Genomic DNA, 18,565 nt, shown 5'->3' with positions numbered 1-18,565 from the left:
GCATCAATGTACCGGAGCAGATCGAAGAGGGCAACTTTAGCGCCTCCGGAGCCGACGACTCCGACGTCAAAAACAAAAAGGCTTCAGTAACACCTTCACCCTCTGGCCTAGGTGCACACGGGACAAAACTTCCCACACCCCTCCTTCGGGCCCAGCAAAGAAGTCAACACATAAGCTTTCAGGCGACTTGGGATCGAGCCAGCCTACCTTTGGTACCGAAACCCCATCCCCGGCACAGAAAAAAGACAAACCCAAAGAGAAACCAATGTCTTCGTCCGCACCGAAGCCTGGTTTCAAATCGGAGCATTCAGCACAGAAATCCACTGGCACTGAACCCTTCGGATCCGAAAAAATCATCGGAACAACCGGTTCCAAAGACCCCAAACCAACCTTCGGAACCCAAGAAAACTCCTGATTCCAAACATAAGGAGCATAGAACAACTCCAAAACTTGTGCCACACAAACAGTCGGACCCGAAAAAATCGGTGCCGAAGCAAGACACTCCACAGGAGGAGCTTTTTAAGACCTGATCCAACACAAAAAACTCTTCAAATAGATCCAAAGACAGGTCACCTTATAGTCAGTCCTTCCAACGAGAGGAAAATGGACAAACCTGCACCAGCTCCACTCCCTTTAAAGAAAAGAGACATTGCTAGTTCTCATTAGTCCATTTACTGGGGTGGAAGAAGCAACAATGGCGTAGACGAAGCCCTCTTTAAATTGTTTAGTGAAGTAGCTGCAAAAACATTCTGAAATGAAGTGCTGTTCACAAGCAGCAATGAGTGTGATGGAAGCCTATAGAAGGAGTTATGGATTTGATGGGCGGTGAGTGTTTAACGCGGACCTGACAACACAGAACAGTTGTGCAGCATATACTTATTTACAGGCCTAATGCAGCCCTTGTGCATGTGTGGTGTTTACTTGCGGGAGCGAGCAGCGGCGCCATCTGTTAGCAATTATCGCGCTCGCTCCCGCAAGGGAAACGCTGTATTGAGCCTCGAAGCCGTGCCCCTGCAGCATATTTATTTATTGTGTTGAGACAGCCTGAGTGTGCTGTGACCACTTCTGCTTTGCTTTTTAACCCTTGCGCTTCACGCAAATGTTAATTTGCCCAAAAAATCAGCATTCCACTTATCTCATCTCTTCTAGTCTAAGAAGTCACTGCTCGAAACAAAGCTTTCTGTTACAATATGCATGTGTACTCGAATCTGCCCCCCTCCCCTTGCAAAACTGAAAGAGAACAATTGTTGTATCTATATCACGTTTGCTGTAGTTGACCTAATGAAGTTCATACCCCATCTCTGAATCCAATAAAATTGGAAAAGCAGAAACTCACACCAGCTCCTGCTAAAGGCACTACTGCTCTAGTAGGACCTCAAAGAAGGCATGCCTTTTTAAATATCAAAATACATTTGCGCTATAAAAATCATATCTTGGACACGTAGTAATACAACCCAACCAGGAGAGGATGAGGCCTAAGGGCCAGAGTTGACGAGTTTAGACCATTCGAATCACGTCGGCTCAACATTGTGTGATTCTGGGCCAATCGCTTTATTTCCCCGCGCATACCAAAAAAATGAATATATACACCTGTAACGCGACTGGTACTCCTGTAAAGCGATCCGATAGCTGCGGGTCGAGTTTGCGCTATATAAAAGTGCTCCTCCCCCCTCCCAAAAACAAACAAACCGTGCTCCGCAATCATTACCCGATACCTCCTGCTAGTATAAAGAATCTCCAATTATTTTGTTTGCAAAATCTAACCGCAGCATTCCAGATAACCAGGTTGCCGAAACCACAAAGCAATCGCCATCTCTAAACCCCCAAAGATCTCAACGGCTCTCACTTGCCCTCGCCATCACAATGCTCGCCAAACATGGCTTTCCTCCTGCAGAACTTCCGGCGTGACCGGAAGTGCGTGAATAAGAAATCTGCCAGTCCATTTTTTTTTTAAATATTTTATTGAGATGGATCGGAATATAGCACAATTTACAAATACCAACTGATTCCCATCAGACATTTAAACATATGGACATAAACTATATTGCATATGATAAAATCAGACAGTTAATATGTAAAACATCTCAGCAAACAGCAGAAGGGCAGCAAAAGTACACAAGAATGTTACAGTCCAAATAATACAAGGGGATCGTTCTTACATCAATTCACGGTCTATTCATCTTAGTTCTCTCCAATTTCTAAGAGGAGCCAAATCCTTTTACCATATTCTTTCGTCCTTTTACCCTTAAAATTATATAGGAATTCCTCTATATTATGGATCCCCAGCAGCCTGGTTAACCACATCTGAAAAGAGGGCGCAATCGGGTTTTTCCAAGCCGCGGCAATTAAGATTCTAAAAACAGCTACGGATAGAAAAATAAATGCTTCAGCTTCATGTCCGATTGCTAGGTTTTCATCCCTACCAAGTAAAACCATAGTTGGGGATAGAGATATTTGAAACTCTAGCAGCCCCGATAAAATTTTTTCCATTTCTGTTAAAACAAGTGTGAGATTCTGACAAGAATAAAAGATATGCAGAAGATCCGCCGGGCCTTGATTACACCTTGGACATTTATCGTTGTCTCTTAACCCCCATTGAAACAGCTTTGCAGGGGTATAATACAAATTGAAGACCATCTTGTAGTGCTGTGCTTTTAAATTAGTTGCTCTTAATACCTTTTTGTTCAGTGCGAGCGCGTAATCTATGTCTACATTTGGATCCCCTATCCTTTGAGCCCAAGCAGACTCTATCTGTGCAATATCATTACCCAACGCCTTCAAGAGATGACTATACCCTACTTTGATCTTCTTGCCGCCATTTATTACATACTTTATAAGAGGATTTATCTCCTGTAATGCTAATCTCGGTCTAAGTGATTTAATCGTTTGTTTCACTTGATTATACAGGAGCCAGTGGGTGGCCGGAATACCAAATTTCTGTTGTAAACTATCGAACTCCAAAAAATCATCCCCACACATGACATCCCCTAAATATCTAATACCCAGCGCCTTCCATGTGCTGCTATTTCTATTCTCTCCAAGATGAGAAAAAGGTCTTGAGCTCCATAGGTCAATCATACTATTGATCTTCGGGATTTTCAGGAATTTCAATATCGCCTTCCAAGTACCCCATACACTTAGCATTACTTTACTTTTACTCCTTTTAAAGTATGACACATTAATTTCTCGTGTTAGGAGCCCCCGATCCCTTTCTCCTACTAATACTTCATAAATTGAAGGAATTCTATAAAAGCCAAATGGAGTTTCTAAAACATCATTTCTCAACAAATAATTCATTTGCAGCAGTAAACAAACCCAGTGGTACAGCCTCAAATTGGGTGCAGATAGCCCTCCTTCCTCTAATGGTGCAGAAAGTCGAGCTAATGATCTCCGGATTTTCCCATACTGCCACACGAATTTTACAAAAACTGCTTCCATTTTTTTAAGCAAACCCTCTTCTACTCGTAAGGGTATGGCACGGAATAAATACAACAATTTCGGAAACATTGACATTTTCAGTACATTCACCCTCCCAATCAAAGACATCTATTCTTCTGAGTTCTCTATCTATTGAGGTAAGTAGAGGCAGATAATTTTCCTCGATAATTTTCCCAACATTAGCATTGATTCTTACCCCAAGATAAACTGCAGAATCCACATATCTTGGTTCTCTTTTATGGATATTTCTTGTCCCAATTATTATTGTTTTTTCGGTATTAAGCCTATAGCCAGAACATAATCCAAACTCATGCGCAAGATGAGTTAGTTCAATCATTGCCGTTTGCGGATCCTTAGTGGTGATTGCCAGGTCATCCGCATATGCCAATAATTAAGTGCTATGACCATTGGTTATGACTGGGGATATGTTATCAGAGGCGAGGATTTTCCTGATAAAAGGGTCGATAAAGAGAGAAAAAAGTATCGGGGAGCAGGGACACCCCTGTCGAGTTCCTCTCCTAATCACCACTTCTTCCGACTGCAGACCCATTGCGTTAATTCTAGCTACCGGATCTCTATACATAGCTTTAATTGCATTTCTACATTTTTCTCCAAAACCCCTTCTAGCTAAAACCTCCCACATAAAATCCCATACTACACGGTCAAAGGCCTTTTCGGGCATCTAAAAGGATCATGGCCATATCTCCTCCCGTAGCAGCATTCGAGTCAAACAGCGAGATTGCTCGCGCGATGTGTTCCGTTGTCCCCCTACCCGGGACAAACCCATGCTGCCAAGGTGAGACAAGTTGACCAATCACCCTCCCTAGTCTTTTGGCCCATACTTTCGAATAGAGTTTTGCATCCGAATTTATCAATGATATTGGCCGATACGAGCCAGGGTTTTCCGCAGGTTTTCCCTTCTTATGAAATATTACGATATTGGTTTGTTTCCATGTATCAGGGATCATTCCAGTGCAGATTATTCCATTAAAAAGGTCTACCAACATAGGAAGGATTTCGTCTTCCAGAGCCCTATAAACTTCTAATGGTAGCCCATCTGGACCTACTGCCTTACCCGCTGCTAGTTCATATAAAGCGGTCTTAATCTCTTCTGATGTTATGTCTAAGTCCAGTCGCGTTTTCTCCTCATCCCCCAGCGATGGGCATGATGGCCCATAGTCATGCAAAATTGGTGCCAACCCAGTCTCTTGATCATATAATTTTTGATAAAAATTCTGGAATACCCCCATTATAGCTTTAGCGTCTGTATGCTCAACACCATTATATTTGATCTTCGCAATTTTATTTTTATTCGTTTCTTGCCTAATACGGAGGGCTAGGACTCTTCCAGCTTGCTCGCCTGTCTCATATCTCCTTGCTCTGTGTGTCTGATAATTACCGATCTCCTTCTGCGTAATTATTTTTAGGATCTCCCCCTTGATCAAAGCCATAGTTCTAGTCGTTTCCGAACTATCCTGACCTGAAGCTATTTCCATTATGTGGCATTTCTCAGCTTCTGCTAACTCTAATGTACGTTTCTCCAAGATACTTCTATCCTCTTTCCTTAATTTGGCTGCACAGCTGAATGTCTCCCCTCTTAATGAAGCTTTAAAGGATTCCCATACACCATTTCTAGATGCACTATATCTATTCATTTCAAAAAATTCTTTCGCCCAGTGTTTTATGTGTTTGACAAACCTTTCATCATTTAGGAGTTTCCTTTCAAAGGTCCACTTTGAGATTTCCCTTTGAGTACTAGGGATTTTATAAGTTAGTATCAAAGGATTGTGATCCGAAATAATTCTTGGGGGTTTGGTAATTTTAACCTTACAGATTTCTCCCTTTGTCACAAAAAAATAATCTAGTTTAGAATATTTCTGTGCGGGATGTGAGAAATATGTATACCCTGGATCCCCGGGCATCTTAAGTGGGGATATGAACATCACAGCTGACTGGAAACAGGGAAGCAGATACACAGGGCGTAAACGGAAGGTAAAGGGGGCTCTTGACTCTCTAATAGAGTCACATGGCCTGGGGGATGTTTGGGGACTTAAGATGCCCGGAGAAATCTGCCAGTCCAATTGCTCCTGGGACTAGTGCTTGTGAAAGGATGCGGAAATCCATAGCTGTGGATTTGGCTGTGTTTGAGGTGCTTGTTTGAGATGCATTTCGGGCATCAAATAAGCTTCACATGCCCCCTTTCTTCTTATCCGTATTGTATTATGGGACATGTAGTTTCAAGTGTAGCACGACGTAACCAATACTAAACCATGAAAAAACTACGCTGGAAAAGCTCCGATGGAAATAACATAATTGCTGAGTTGCTAAATATTTTTAAATCTTATGCCAAAACATGATGTTGATAGCTTTTTAGGTATGTAAGTTTTATTTTCTGCACATTGTATGTAGCGAAAACGTGCTTTACTTGAGCACCAGAATTAATTACGCATGATCAGATCTTTTCTCTAGGCACGGAGATATTAAATGATTTGCTCTGAATGACAACGTGTTGAGCTGACGCCGGGATACAAATCTGGTCAGGTTCGGCTTTTGTGTTGGTGGTGCGATACTCTTTGTTGGCGCCCTTCACCCCCGAGAGTCTTTAGGAAGGCCCTCGTTCAGGGCTCGAGTCGGGGTACCACGCGGGTGGACGGCGTCCCCCCACTTATTTCACCGGGGGTCGCCGTCCCCCCTGCCAAACAACTGAACTTCACTCTTTGGCCTCTCTGGGACGAGGAGCTCAGCACCTTTTGTGACATCACTTCCTGTCGTGACATCACTTCTGGTGACAGCGTCCCCCCCAATTCTTTTTTTACGACTTGTGCCCTGCCCTCGTTATTAAATACACTGGGGTTCATGCTTTGGAATTGGGAAATGGAGCTTCTGGGAGGGAAGGCGTGTCAGCATCTGAATGGTGTTAAATAGGCCTGAGCACAATTTGGATAGAGGCGAAGGGACACTAAAGAAACACTAAAGAAACAGGTTGTATAGGGGAAGGAGTTTGATATAGCTCTGAGAGAATGGCACAGTCCGGGGCAGACAGAACTGAGGTTTAGGCAGTTTGCCATGGCCGATGCAGGCAGTTTCAGCTGGCACAGGCAGAGACGTATGAGGCAAGCAGACTTGCATTTGAGGTAGCCCGAGTTAAGCAGAAAGGTACGGGGGAAGCAGAAATAGGCGCAGCTAAGCCAGGAGCATTTTCAGACTAGGCGAATTGCAGATGAAGGAGATAAGATCACATTTGTGGACAGGAACCGGAGGCAGTGACGAAGCTGGTTGCTTGAGCGCCATCTGCACTAGCTCTAGGCAAACTACTTAAACAGTTAACTCCAATTTCGTGAACAAACAGGGGCATCACTGCTCTTTGACAGAAGTGCACACACTCACACTTTGCTGTTTTAAAGGAAGTTACAGGCATGTTGAGTGTTCGTGAAGTGCGTTGCAGCTTACAAAGGGCCTCAGTCTGAGTGTTGAAGTAACTAAACTCCCACCTCACCATCCCTTCCTCTCTATCCAACTCCCCATTTAATCTCCGTCTTCTCCACTATAGGTTTGGTTCACTTTCTTGCATTCACTTATTCTCTTTTTCTCTCACAGCATTATTGCTTCAATATTTACCAACCTCTGTCTCTTACATTATTTCTGTACCCCGCCGTTTTCCTTTCTCTCCCTCCTCCCTTCATATTCTCTCCTAATTCTGAAATTCCATCTATATTTTTGTTTTTCTGTCATTCATTCTCTCTCGCTCACTAATTATCTTACTCCCAATTTCTGTCTTTCTGTCTCTTTCATTTCAATATTTATTGGGATACTTTCCACACACACTCTTGTATCGGAATCCGTCGTGGAATTTGGTGCACATACTCTATGCTGTCTAACTTGAATTGTCCTGGTTGCCCCCATACGATCCAGACTCTCCTTGGGTTACAGAAGTTTGTTCCCTTTGGGCATAGAATGAATAGCCATATGTGTGATGTGTACAGTTAGGGTTTAGCTTCCCTTGAAAAACAAGCATTGGCATAGCCAACGAGTCTCGCCTTTGGGACCTTATGCGTTTAGCCATGCAACAGTCGATGTTGTTGCACCAAGGGTATTATGCTGCATAACTAAATACTTATAAGGTCCCAAAGGAGAGACCTATTGGCTATACCAATGCTTGTTCTAAACTGCTACGTACTGAGTATTCAGAGCCTGACAAAAGGGAGTATGCACAGCATGAGACTCTATGAAGGATGCCAATGCTGCTAGGGTTACAAGTAAGTAACAAACTTCCTCTCAGGAAACTAAATAGGAAAACCACTACAGAGAGATTTAAGATGGCATGTTATCAGAGATACTAAATACTGCTCTGCCAGAGGGCGTTCTTTTCACCTTATTCTCACATAAAATGTTTTGAATGTATTAGTGGCTGCCTTTAGTCCGAACCAGAATTGTTCTTATTGTGGCTGACAGATGGAAAAGTTAATTTGATGACATTTACATTTTACCTGGACAAGTGGCTCAACCGATATTTTCTATGACTATGCTTATGAATTCTCTTGCTAGATCAAATAACTCCTTCTCGGGCTTCTTCGCGTTCATGGAGATAAGGTGTGCCTGGTTCATTAAACTAGAATATGTCTATGGTATTGAGAAAGAACTAAGTTAACTTTACCTCCATGTAGCGAGATGTCTTGCACTTGCACAGAGCCTGAGCTAAGGGACCAAGACAACATCCATTAGGTAACGTTGCTAACTAAAATATCAGCCAGAAGAAACGTGGTTGTTTGAGCGGCCTGTGGCTTGACAATTGGTTAAACGCACTTCACTACCCCCTTTTTTTTTTTGTCCGAACAAATTTGCCTAGGTGACGTGACTTCATCTGCCAGTCATTGCAAAGTGGGAACAAACTTAGTGCTGATATCTTTCCTAAAAAGTAAATGCCTGATAAATGCAGTCCTTGGAAGAGAGTTGGGGTGTGTTTTGTTGATTTGGACTGAGTTTTGTAGCTTGAGCCTTCTCCCATGTTAAGCAGCCAGTAAAGTCATGAATAATGTTAAACGCACTGTAAAGTAGTGGAGATCTTTTGTAACATGAAGGTTTTAAAGGGAAGGCTGACTGTGACAGTGAAACATTCTCAGTTGGTGAATAGGAGCATCATGGCTATGCTGGGAAGCAAATGTTGCAGATAGGTAACTTTTACATTTTGAGCTTTGTTCTAATTGCAGGTGCTTATTGTCACTTATTTTCTTCTTTTTCTCTTGTTCATCATCTTTCCTCTCTTACATTTTCCTATCCTCTCATTTTGTCAACTCTCCACATTGTTGGTCATCACCCCTTGTCTTTTTTCCTCCATTCTACCATCTCTTATACATAGTCTTCCCCTTAATTCCATTAGTGCGCAGGTGGAACTACCACCATTTCTGGAGAAGGTGAAACAAAGGGCCAATGATGCATTTGCCCGCCAGCAATGGAGCCTCGCCATCGAGCTGTATAGTCAAGCCACACAGAAAGCCCCTCGCAACGCCATGTTATATGGCAACCGTGCTGCCGCCTACATGAAGCGGAAGTGGTAAGAGTGCTGGGGTGGAGTAGCAATAAAAGTACTGAGGGTTTAACAGTACACTCTATGTTGGTGAATACATTAAAGGGACTTGAGGTGATCCACCCGAACTGAGCTCATAATGCTGTTAGGAGAAGCACATTTAGGGGAAAAGTAGTACCTTGCTTGTAATTATTCTCTAAGGAGGATATGTTGAGGACTATGAGAACATGAGGCACTGAAACCATAACAGAGGGTGTGGTCTAGGGAAATGTCAATTAGGTGGGAGCATGTAGACTATGGCGTGATGAATTGGCTATGAAAAACAGTATATTATGTTAGAGAGGATGTTGAGGCATACATATATATTTGTATGCATATATTTATTTAAGTTTATTTAATTAGGGTTATTAAAAGAACAGGCAGGTTCAGTGTTGGACTCTTGTACAGATTGCATGAGAAATTGTATATGATTTAATCAATCATTGAAGCATAGAACAAGCGTCATCTGCGGTTTAACTTTTACAATAAGGGATTGACAGTGTTTGAGTCCAAAATATGCTTTGTATGTATATAGCACAATACACTTGAGTGTATTGCTTTTCAGGAAGTGTTAGCTGTTATTTGCATGTATTGCTCTATTTATGGATGTATTAAATGATTTAATGGATGCCTTTTCTTCCTTTCATGCAACAGTGTCATGTTTTTAAGGGCGGTGGAATGGATGAATCTGCTACCCTGACAGAGGAAATAATGGTGTTAGCCTGAAAATTGACAGCATAAATTAAAAACACACGTGGAACAGAGCGGAGTACTTGTCCATGTTAGTGAATCTAAATGTCAGATGTCTACTTTTTTTTGGGAACTGTTCATCCCAGTCAAGTTGTTCATGTTTCCTCAACATCAGAGAGAAAATCAAGTTGGTACCTCTTCCTTTTGAATTGATCTATCCTTCAGGGGAGTAGCCTGAAGAAATCTTAACAAGCCAGAGACAGCTGCCATTAGCTCCTTAAGCCCTGAGGCTTCCCACCGCCCCAGTACTGAGCTCTTTTTAGGTCTGGCAATTTGACTAAATCTATATACAATATATTTATTGTGGCTTTCAGCCATCCTGCTTCATCCATTAGTCTGCTATTCACCATATTTTCTCACTTAATTATGCTTTGTACAATCCCACAAAAAATCAAAAACTACATCAATCATGATCATCAACATTATACACCTCCTTAATAACAATAATACTCCACGTAATTAATATAGTCATTTCATGCTAGGGCACATTATATTCTGCACATAGAGAAGGTTGTTGCTGTGAACCAATGGAGCGCAAGTGGGCCAAAAAACAAACTTATCTCGAATTGCAATAATTCCCGCCATATTTAAATGTGCATATTGTGATAATTCAACTTAGACCAAATAATCATAAGGTGCATTTATTAGATGATCATAAAAAAATATTGCACCACCTTAAATGAAAATAAAATGTCACCAAAATAAATCTACTCATGCATTTCTATTTACTGTAATGTGCATTTCACTCAAAGAATCTATACAGCTATTCCAATACATCAATGAAGTCCAAGTGGGCAAATAACTTACCCCAGTATGTTCACTGCCTTCCAAAACTACTATGTAAATGAATTAGTCCATCCTGCCTAGTCTCCATAGTCCTCTCTCCCAGGCTGAGACTGTAAAAAGTAATACAAAAGCAAGTTAAAGTTAAACATTAACAACAAATATATGGCAGTTAAATATGTTGCTGCTACAGATTGAAATAATCACAGGTGCATATAAATTTCTTCATCAAAATTCAAACCAAATGGATCCTTGGAGCCCATCTCCAGAATATACCTAGACTCCAACTTTCTAAGATCTTTTTTCCTGTACCATCTCCCCACCGCCACCCCCACCCCCATCCCCTCCTAAGCTTCAGTGGTACACTGTCAATAACAGTATATTTCACAGGGCTGAATGGAATTGCTCACAATTTGCAGAAAGCCAGACCTTTGTCCAGAAGGTGTGTTTTTTGTAATTTGTTATAAAATGGTTCAAAATGTATGTAGATTTCATACAGTGGAGGATCTGCAGATCCTTCCTTGTTGTGATTGGTTGACTGTGACTAATTGCGGTGGGTGTGCAACGCTAACCGTGCGTTCTGATTTGCTGGTCGCATCGTGAATGAAAAGTTGAGCCTACCATCTTAGGATTCTGGACTCTGTCCCCGATTCCTAAAAACCAAAAGTAAACAAGGCAGAAGTGCACAGGGTAAAGGTACCCTGACCCCTGGGCCTTGTGCAAGGTCCCAGAGGGACAACCCTCGCATCAAAGTTAAAAATAGAATATTCTTTTGCCTGTTACAGGGATGTGCTGATCCACCACTCAGCGGCACCCCCTGCAGACTTCCAGTGGATCTGCGAATCCGATGGACAGCAAGAAAAAATGATAAAAGCAGGATGTTGAGCACTTGTGGCCTTAGACATCCTACTTTACATTGAAAAAAGTCGAATTTCACTGAAACGTAATGTTTTAAGCAAACTAAACCAGTGAATACTACCAGTTATGGTTATCTCAAGTAGCTATAACTTGCACTGTTTATGCCTAGCAATGGAAGTAATGAAAATAGAGCACAGTATTTGTAAAATAAAGTATTGTAATCATTCAAAAATAAAAATTACATGAGTCACTGAAAGAGAATGGAGACCTCTATAAGTCATGTGGGACTCTGCAGAGTTGTATTAGCATCAGCAAGGAAGGAAAGCATGATGAACTGCAATTAAGGAACACCAGCTGTTAGACATTAAAGAATTGTAAAGGAAGAAATGACTACACCTTGATGCAGCACACACTTTTTGAGACAGCACTGTGACTGAGTTGTGCTCTGAACTGTGGCAGTTTGATTATAGTGTACAGGCATTTCCCCCAGTGCCACTTGAAGAGGAACATCCTCCTCGGAGACGGCGGTGCCGCCTCAACACCGCCACTGCCCAGATCACTTCATCCTGATAGACCCGACTTCCCGAAGGGGTTTGATGAAGAGGGCTGTGGCCTCCTGAAGGTAAAACTTGGACGAGGTGCTGGGTGATGTCAGTGCTCTGAACACCTCTGGGTCCTACTACAGAGGAAAAGAGTGTCTTTCGCTGTGGTGATGTGAAAAGCAGAGTTCCTTGACCTACAGCTACCCTCTGAGGAAAAACCAACGTCTTGACGGAGGTGCTTCAACCAAGAGGAAGCTCTGCATAGCTCCTGATCCCCTTTAATGAGGCACTCACCTATGTTCTTCTGAGAGCCTGGGCTAATCCCTGCATGGGGGCTCCAGTAAACCGGATGATTGCCCATCGCAATTGCCCTGCCCCCTGAAACCCTGCCTACCTCACCCAGCATCTCGCTGAGAGCCTAGTGGTGCAGGCCTCGACTGCTAAACATAATGCAAGTGCATTACCTACCACTCTACTAGACTGGAAATCAAAGAGGCTGGATGCCTTTGGGAAGATGTTCTTTTCTTCTACCAGCCTGGCATTGCGGTATTCATACCTTTTGGGAATTGGTTGCGCAGCTGCTTCCCAAAGAAGGCTGAGACATGTTATGTTATGTTATGTTAACTTTTATTTATATAGCGCACGGCTACTCAACGAGAGTGTCCCGGCGCTTTCAGAGGGCGGCTCAGCGGTTAAAAAACATAACCGTAGACAGAAAGGAGAAAGAAAAATGGGATAGAAGAAAAACAACCTAAAGATTAAAAAGCCAGGTCTTCAGGTTTTTCCTGAACAGGAGCAAACTAGAGATGCTGCGTAAAGCAAGGGGCAACGAGTTCCACAGCTGGGGGGCCTTGAGGCTAAAGGAACGACCCCCAATGCGGGCCTTCCTCACGCGAGGCACCACGGCCATGAACAAAGATTCCGACCGCAGAGAGCGGGCCGGACAGTGGAAGGCCAATCTGCGCTGCAGACTCTTAGCTCCGGAGCCAGAGAGTGCCTTATGCACCAGCGTCAATGTTTTGAACATTATCCGCTTTCGGATGGGAAGCCAGTGAAGTGCCTGTAGCACCCCAGATGTTCTTGCCCGCCTGTGAAGGCCGAATATGGCGTGAGCCGCAGCGTTCTGCGCCACTTGCAGCCTTTGGATCAGATACCTCGGAAGCCCTAAGTAGAGAGCATTAGCATAGTCCAGTCTAGATCCTATAAGAGCTTGGACAATGATCTTCCTATGCTCCTCTGTAAGCAGGGGTAGGAACTTCCGGAGCATCTTAAGGATGCCAAAACAGGTGCCCGTCAGACCAAGAATGTGCGATCTGAACGTAAGGCCATTATCGACCTTGACTCCCAGATTTTTGGCAGCCAAAGATGGCTGGGCGGGGGGGCACTTATCAACTGGCCACCAATCACGCCATTCCGGTTCCGAGGCCGGAACCAAGCGCTGATAGATGGCCAGGAGGCAACAAAGTTCACCATTTTGTGGACCAGTAACCACTGACTCAATAGCCAGAACCATGGCTTTAACTGTGGCACTCCGCCACCATACCTGGCTGAGATTGATGGGGTCTTCAGGGGATTTCCAATCTTCCATAATAGACATGCCCTTGGACGGCTCCCACCTATTGGGTAAAAAATCAGACCCGGCGCTGGAGCGCTTTAAGGAGAATTGAGTCACTGACAGATCCCTAGTCCTCTCCTTGAGTACCCAATAATAGCAGCAACCCTCCTTTCGGCCCTTCTGTGGCAGGGGCTTCCATGAGAGTCTGCAATTCCAACCTTAACCCCCTATGCTTGCTGGATTCTCACTCATTATGTGAATGGGGATGTGGTTCCCACAGAGGACTTGGAGCCCACACCAGAGTACTGTCCAGTACTCTGCCCCTCTGGCTGCCACAGCTTCCAAACCTCTTTTGGGGTTCCTCAACACAGCACACCTATCCATTGGTGGCAGGATCAGGCACCACCTGATCTAGTTGCAAGCAGTAACCTCTTACAACTGGGTGCTCCAAATCGTGCAGCAGGGTTATGCCCTTCCGTTTTTGGAAACTCAGCCTACCGAGCCAGTGTACTCTGAACGGCTGCTAGAGCAAGAAGAGATGGTGCTTCTTCAAACGCAGACTATGCTGGCCAGAGGAGCCATTGAGAGGGTGCCAGCATCGGAAGTAGGGAGTGGTTGTTATTCCCGCTACTTTCTGGTGCTGAAAAAGGACAGAAGCCTCCATCCTATTTTTGATCTCTGCCCTCTTAACGCCTTCCTACAGAAAGAGAAATTAAAGATGCTCACCTTGGTTCAGGTCCTGTCTGCTGTAGACCCCAGATACTGGATAGTAGTTTTGGACTACCAGGATGCATATTTCCACATTCACGTTCTACAGGCCCATAGGTGTTACCTGCGGTTCACAGTACACCAGGAGCATTTCACGTTTGCTGTTCTCCCCTTTGACATCACCGGAGCCCCTCGGATGTTCAATAAAGTGATGGCGGTGGTTGCATTAAACCTGCAGTTATCAAGGTTGTTCTAGTCTTCCCCTACCTCGATGACTGGCTGTTAAAGGCGGGCTTGCCACAGACAGTCGTCGCCAGCCTCCAGACTATGGCGAACCTTAAACACTTGCTAGGATTCACTATCAACATGCTGAAGTCACACCTTGACTCCTTCTCCGTTGCAGTGTAGCCATTCTGGGCACAGTGCAGTTCTGTGCTTATCCTCTGGAGCAGAGAGTCCAGGTCATTCGGGCTATGATCCTGATGATTAAATCTCAGTCCGGGTTTTTGGTGAAACTGACTCTGAGGCTGCTGGTTATGATGACCTCCTGCAACCTGCAGGTAAGGCATGCTCAATGGCATATGCGGGCTCTGCAGTGGCATCTGAAGTCTCAGGTGGCACAGCACCAGCTGAATCTCTTCGCCTTGGTCCAGGTTTCGGAGAAGACTGCAAAAGATATGCAGTGGTGGTTGAAGAACCATGATTGGATCAGCGGCAGACCATTTCTCCCTTTTCCACCTGGAGCGGACAGTGGTAACCGATGCATCACTTCTGGGTTGGAGCAGCCACCTGTGAGAGGTGGAGATCAGAGATTCGGATCTCAGGAGAAATCTTATCTCCCTATCGATCTTAGGGAGCTGAGGCCCATCCGCTTGGCATTGAAAGCCTTCCTCATATAGAGCAAGGGAAGACTGGTTCAGGTGTTCACGGACAACGCCCACCACCACAGTGTATTGCATCAAACCAGGCAGAGTGGAGTTGTGGACCCTGTGTGAGGAGGTTATGCGTCTCTGGACTTGGTTGGAGCACCAGGACATCTTCATGGTCGTGCAACACCTGGCGGAATCTCTGAAAGCCAGGGCAAACAAATTCAACCTTTGATGCCTTGCAGATCACGAATGGCATCTACATCCGGAGGTGGCGTAATATCTCTTCCGAGAATAGGGAGAACTTTGGCTTGATATATATATATATATTTTTTTTTTTTGAGTTAGTTTTATTTTCAATTATTTTAGTTTTTTTTTTTGGGTATAAACTTTTATTCGTCATCAGTGCACACACACAGCTTTCCGCCTACAACCCTGGGGCCGGCAGCAAATTAGGTCAGTGTCAATACGGAGAACAGAATCAACATATACAGTCAATGCGCCGTCAACCCGGGGGTCCGGCGATACAAGGCCTAAGGGTTCCATCCCGGTCTGCTTTCCAAATGTGCCGGTGCCCTCCGCCCCGCTCCCTCTTCCCTGGGCAAATGTGGACGTGATGGCGCAACGCCGCTAGGGGTCATTCAGTGAAGTGTGTGTGTACGCGAACCTAACCCTAAGTCTAACATAACTCCCGCAACAATCCCGCCCAACCAACCCCCCCCCCCTGACTGCCTACGCTTCTACCGCAACTGCTACTCTGCCGTCCCAGTTCCATGTGTCACCCCGTGCACCTCTACGCTGCTCTTGGTCATTTCCACTTGCCTTCTACCCGCCCCCGTCAGGCCCCCCTGCTCTGTACGTGCTACTTGCCCGTGTCATCTACAGTTATCCCATGCCCTCCTAGCGACACCTGGGTACCACACGTCTCGCCCGCTATCCCACCTGAACTATGGGGTGCTCTGCCTCAAAAGTCACAAGACCCTCCTCCCCTTCCTTCTGCTTCTCAATCTCCTCCTGATCTGCTTCCGTGGTGTATTTGTTAGACCTGAAAGTTAGTTACAGGTCACAAAAATGTTTTGGTCTACTGACAGGGGGTAGGAGTTCACTATAGTGCTGTGATTGGGTGCAGCTATACAGCATATCACTGGCCCATCGGCGCTTGGTCGGAAGCGGGCCGCGCATCCAGCATTGCGCCACAGCTCGTCGTGCCATAAGTAGCCCCATATCTGCCAGGCGACGTGTCGCCGGTGGAAGTATCCTGGTGTGTCCCAGCAACGCCAGCGCCGGGTCAACTGGGATCTCCAATTCAAGTATTAGTCCTAGCTCTAGAAAAACGTCCTCCCAAAATTTATTGATTCCCGGGCAGGACCACTCCAGATACATGAAGTCACCCAGCGGTGCGTGGCAGCATTCACACTCCGGCATTCGTCGGAGTCCGTATCTGTGTAGACGTTCTGGAGTGTAATAAACGCGTTGCAAAAATTTTAAAGTGGATGAGTCTGTGCCTGGCATTGAGCGACACTTTTTTCAGTATTTTGGCAGCAGTATTTCCACATTGAGTCTTCTATCTGTGTATTCAGGTCCCGCTGCCATGCCAATCGTGCCTTCGAGGGTGGCAGATCCGCTCTGTGCTGCCCTGCCTTGTATAATCGCGATATCAATTTGCTGGAAGAGGGCGTTTTTATGACATAGGTCAGCTCCGGAAGTTCGGGGGGTTCTGCCATGGCCGGGCCCAGCAGCTCACGAAGTGCTGCACGGACCCTGTGTAGATGAAAACGGTGCAGCAACGACACGGAGGCCTGTGAAGTGGAAACCTGCTCCCAGGTGACCACCGCCCCATCCATTAACAAGTCTCCCAGTTTCAGTATTCCTAGTTGTCCAAGGGCGCGCGTGACCCCTTTCTCCCTTAGCGGCGCTAGCCACAAGGCCCAGTCAATTGGCACAAGAGGGGAGTATAGTAGAGCACTGTCCTGACTCCTGGCCAGAGCGTGCCATGCATGATTCGTCGTGGTAATCGAATCCAGCATTCCTATGCGACGCGTGGCCGGCTCGAATACAGTAGCCGGTGGGGGGAGTGGATCCGTGAACAAGGTCTCCAGAATTACATGGGGGATATTGCGGTCTCCATGTATCCAGGTATGTAAATGCGTCGCTTGTGCTACCCTATAATACCTTTCCAGGTCCGGAGCAGCTAGACCACCTTGATCATATGGGAGCGTCAGAATTTGCCACTGGACCCGCGGTTGCTTACCACCCCACGCCAGCCGCGTGAGAGCTTGCGTCATCGTTCTAAAGAAGGCCTTAGATAGGATCACCGGAATGCTGTTGAATAGAAATAAAAACCTCGGAAGCACAATCATTTTCATTAGTGCAATACGGCCCGTCAGGGACAACGGTAATTTACACCATCTGTCTATATCCTCGGTCAACTTGGTATAGGCGACTCCGTAATTTTCCCTCACCAAGATGTCTGGATCTGGATGTAGCTGTATGCCCAGGTATCTAACCGGGTCTTCTGACCACTGTAGTGGGTAATCCATAACAAATTTACGGGTCACCGGAGTCAGTGGAAATGCCACCGATTTTGTCCAGTTAACCTGCAGACCAGACAGCGCCCCGAACTGAACTAGCTCCCTCAGTACGGGGGAAAGGTTGAGTTCTGGGTCTCGAACGTACAGGAGCGTATCATCTGCGTACGTGGAGATACATATCTTGTACGTTGGGAAACTGATGCCCTCATGACTGTGGTATTCCCGCAACGCACATGCTAGGGGTTCTGCCACTAGGGCGTATAATAGCGGTGAGAGGGGGCAGCCCTGTCTGGTACCTCTGCAAATTTCAAACGCTTCCGTGACCCTATCCCCTAGTCGGAGTCTGGCCGTTGGTTTGTAGTACAAGGCTCCTATCATTTGTAGGAAGGGTTCGCCCAGCCCCAGCTTTCTGAGCACTCTCGACATGAAAGGCCACTCTACGGAGTCGAACGCCTTCTCCATATCGAGAAAGACTGCCAAAGCCTTATTCTCCGGCTTCACGTGCTGCATCGTCCCTAACACCGTGCGGATGTTGTACGTGAGGTTCCTGGAAGGGATAAACCCGGCCTGTTGTGGGGCAACTAGTTCCGGGACAAGTAATGCGAGGCGTGTCGCAAGTACCTTAGCATACAGCTTCGCATCCACGTTGATTAAAGACAGAGGTCTGTATGAGCTGCATTCAGTGGAGGGCTTCCCCGGCTTCAGGAGTGTTATAATGAGAGCTTCTCTCATGGTTGCAGGCATGCTGCCTTCCATGCAAATATCATCAAAGTGCGTGGAGAGGTAGGGCACCAATTGTTCTTTAAAGGCCTTATAGAAGCCAACCGTCAGCCCGTCAGCTCCTGGTGCACTACCGGACCGCATGCCCTCGAGAGCCTCTACTATTTCCTATTTCTATGGGCATCATGAGGAATTCTCTCTGTGAGTTTGACAGTTGCGGCATTCGGATATAGCCCAGGTAGTCATCAATT

The 18,565-nt window shown here is 45.4% G+C and overlaps 1 protein-coding gene across 7 annotated transcripts in view; it reads left to right on the top strand.

The window, feature by feature from the left end:
* WDTC1 (WD and tetratricopeptide repeats 1) overlaps positions 1-18,565 on the top strand; it is a 380,833-nt gene that overhangs the window by 248,493 nt on the left and 113,775 nt on the right. For 4 of the 7 annotated variants that reach the window (XM_078682616.1, XM_078682619.1, XM_078682615.1 and 1 more), the window contains exon 12: positions 8,816-8,989. In XM_078682616.1, the coding sequence (XP_078538742.1) occupies positions 8,816-8,989 (174 nt within the window). Of the gene's footprint in view, positions 1-8,794; positions 8,990-18,565 lie in introns of all 7 variants that reach the window. The other 3 variants (XM_078682614.1, XM_078682613.1, XM_078682617.1) reach the window with 1 other exon arrangement.

The sequence above is a fragment of the Lissotriton helveticus genome, chromosome 3_1 (assembly GCF_964261635.1).
Source record: "Lissotriton helveticus chromosome 3_1, aLisHel1.1, whole genome shotgun sequence".
In the NCBI taxonomy this organism is placed as follows: Eukaryota; Metazoa; Chordata; class Amphibia; order Caudata; family Salamandridae; genus Lissotriton; species Lissotriton helveticus.
Note: the sequence above shows the minus strand (reverse complement) of the source record. Positions and strands in the feature narration are given on the sequence as shown.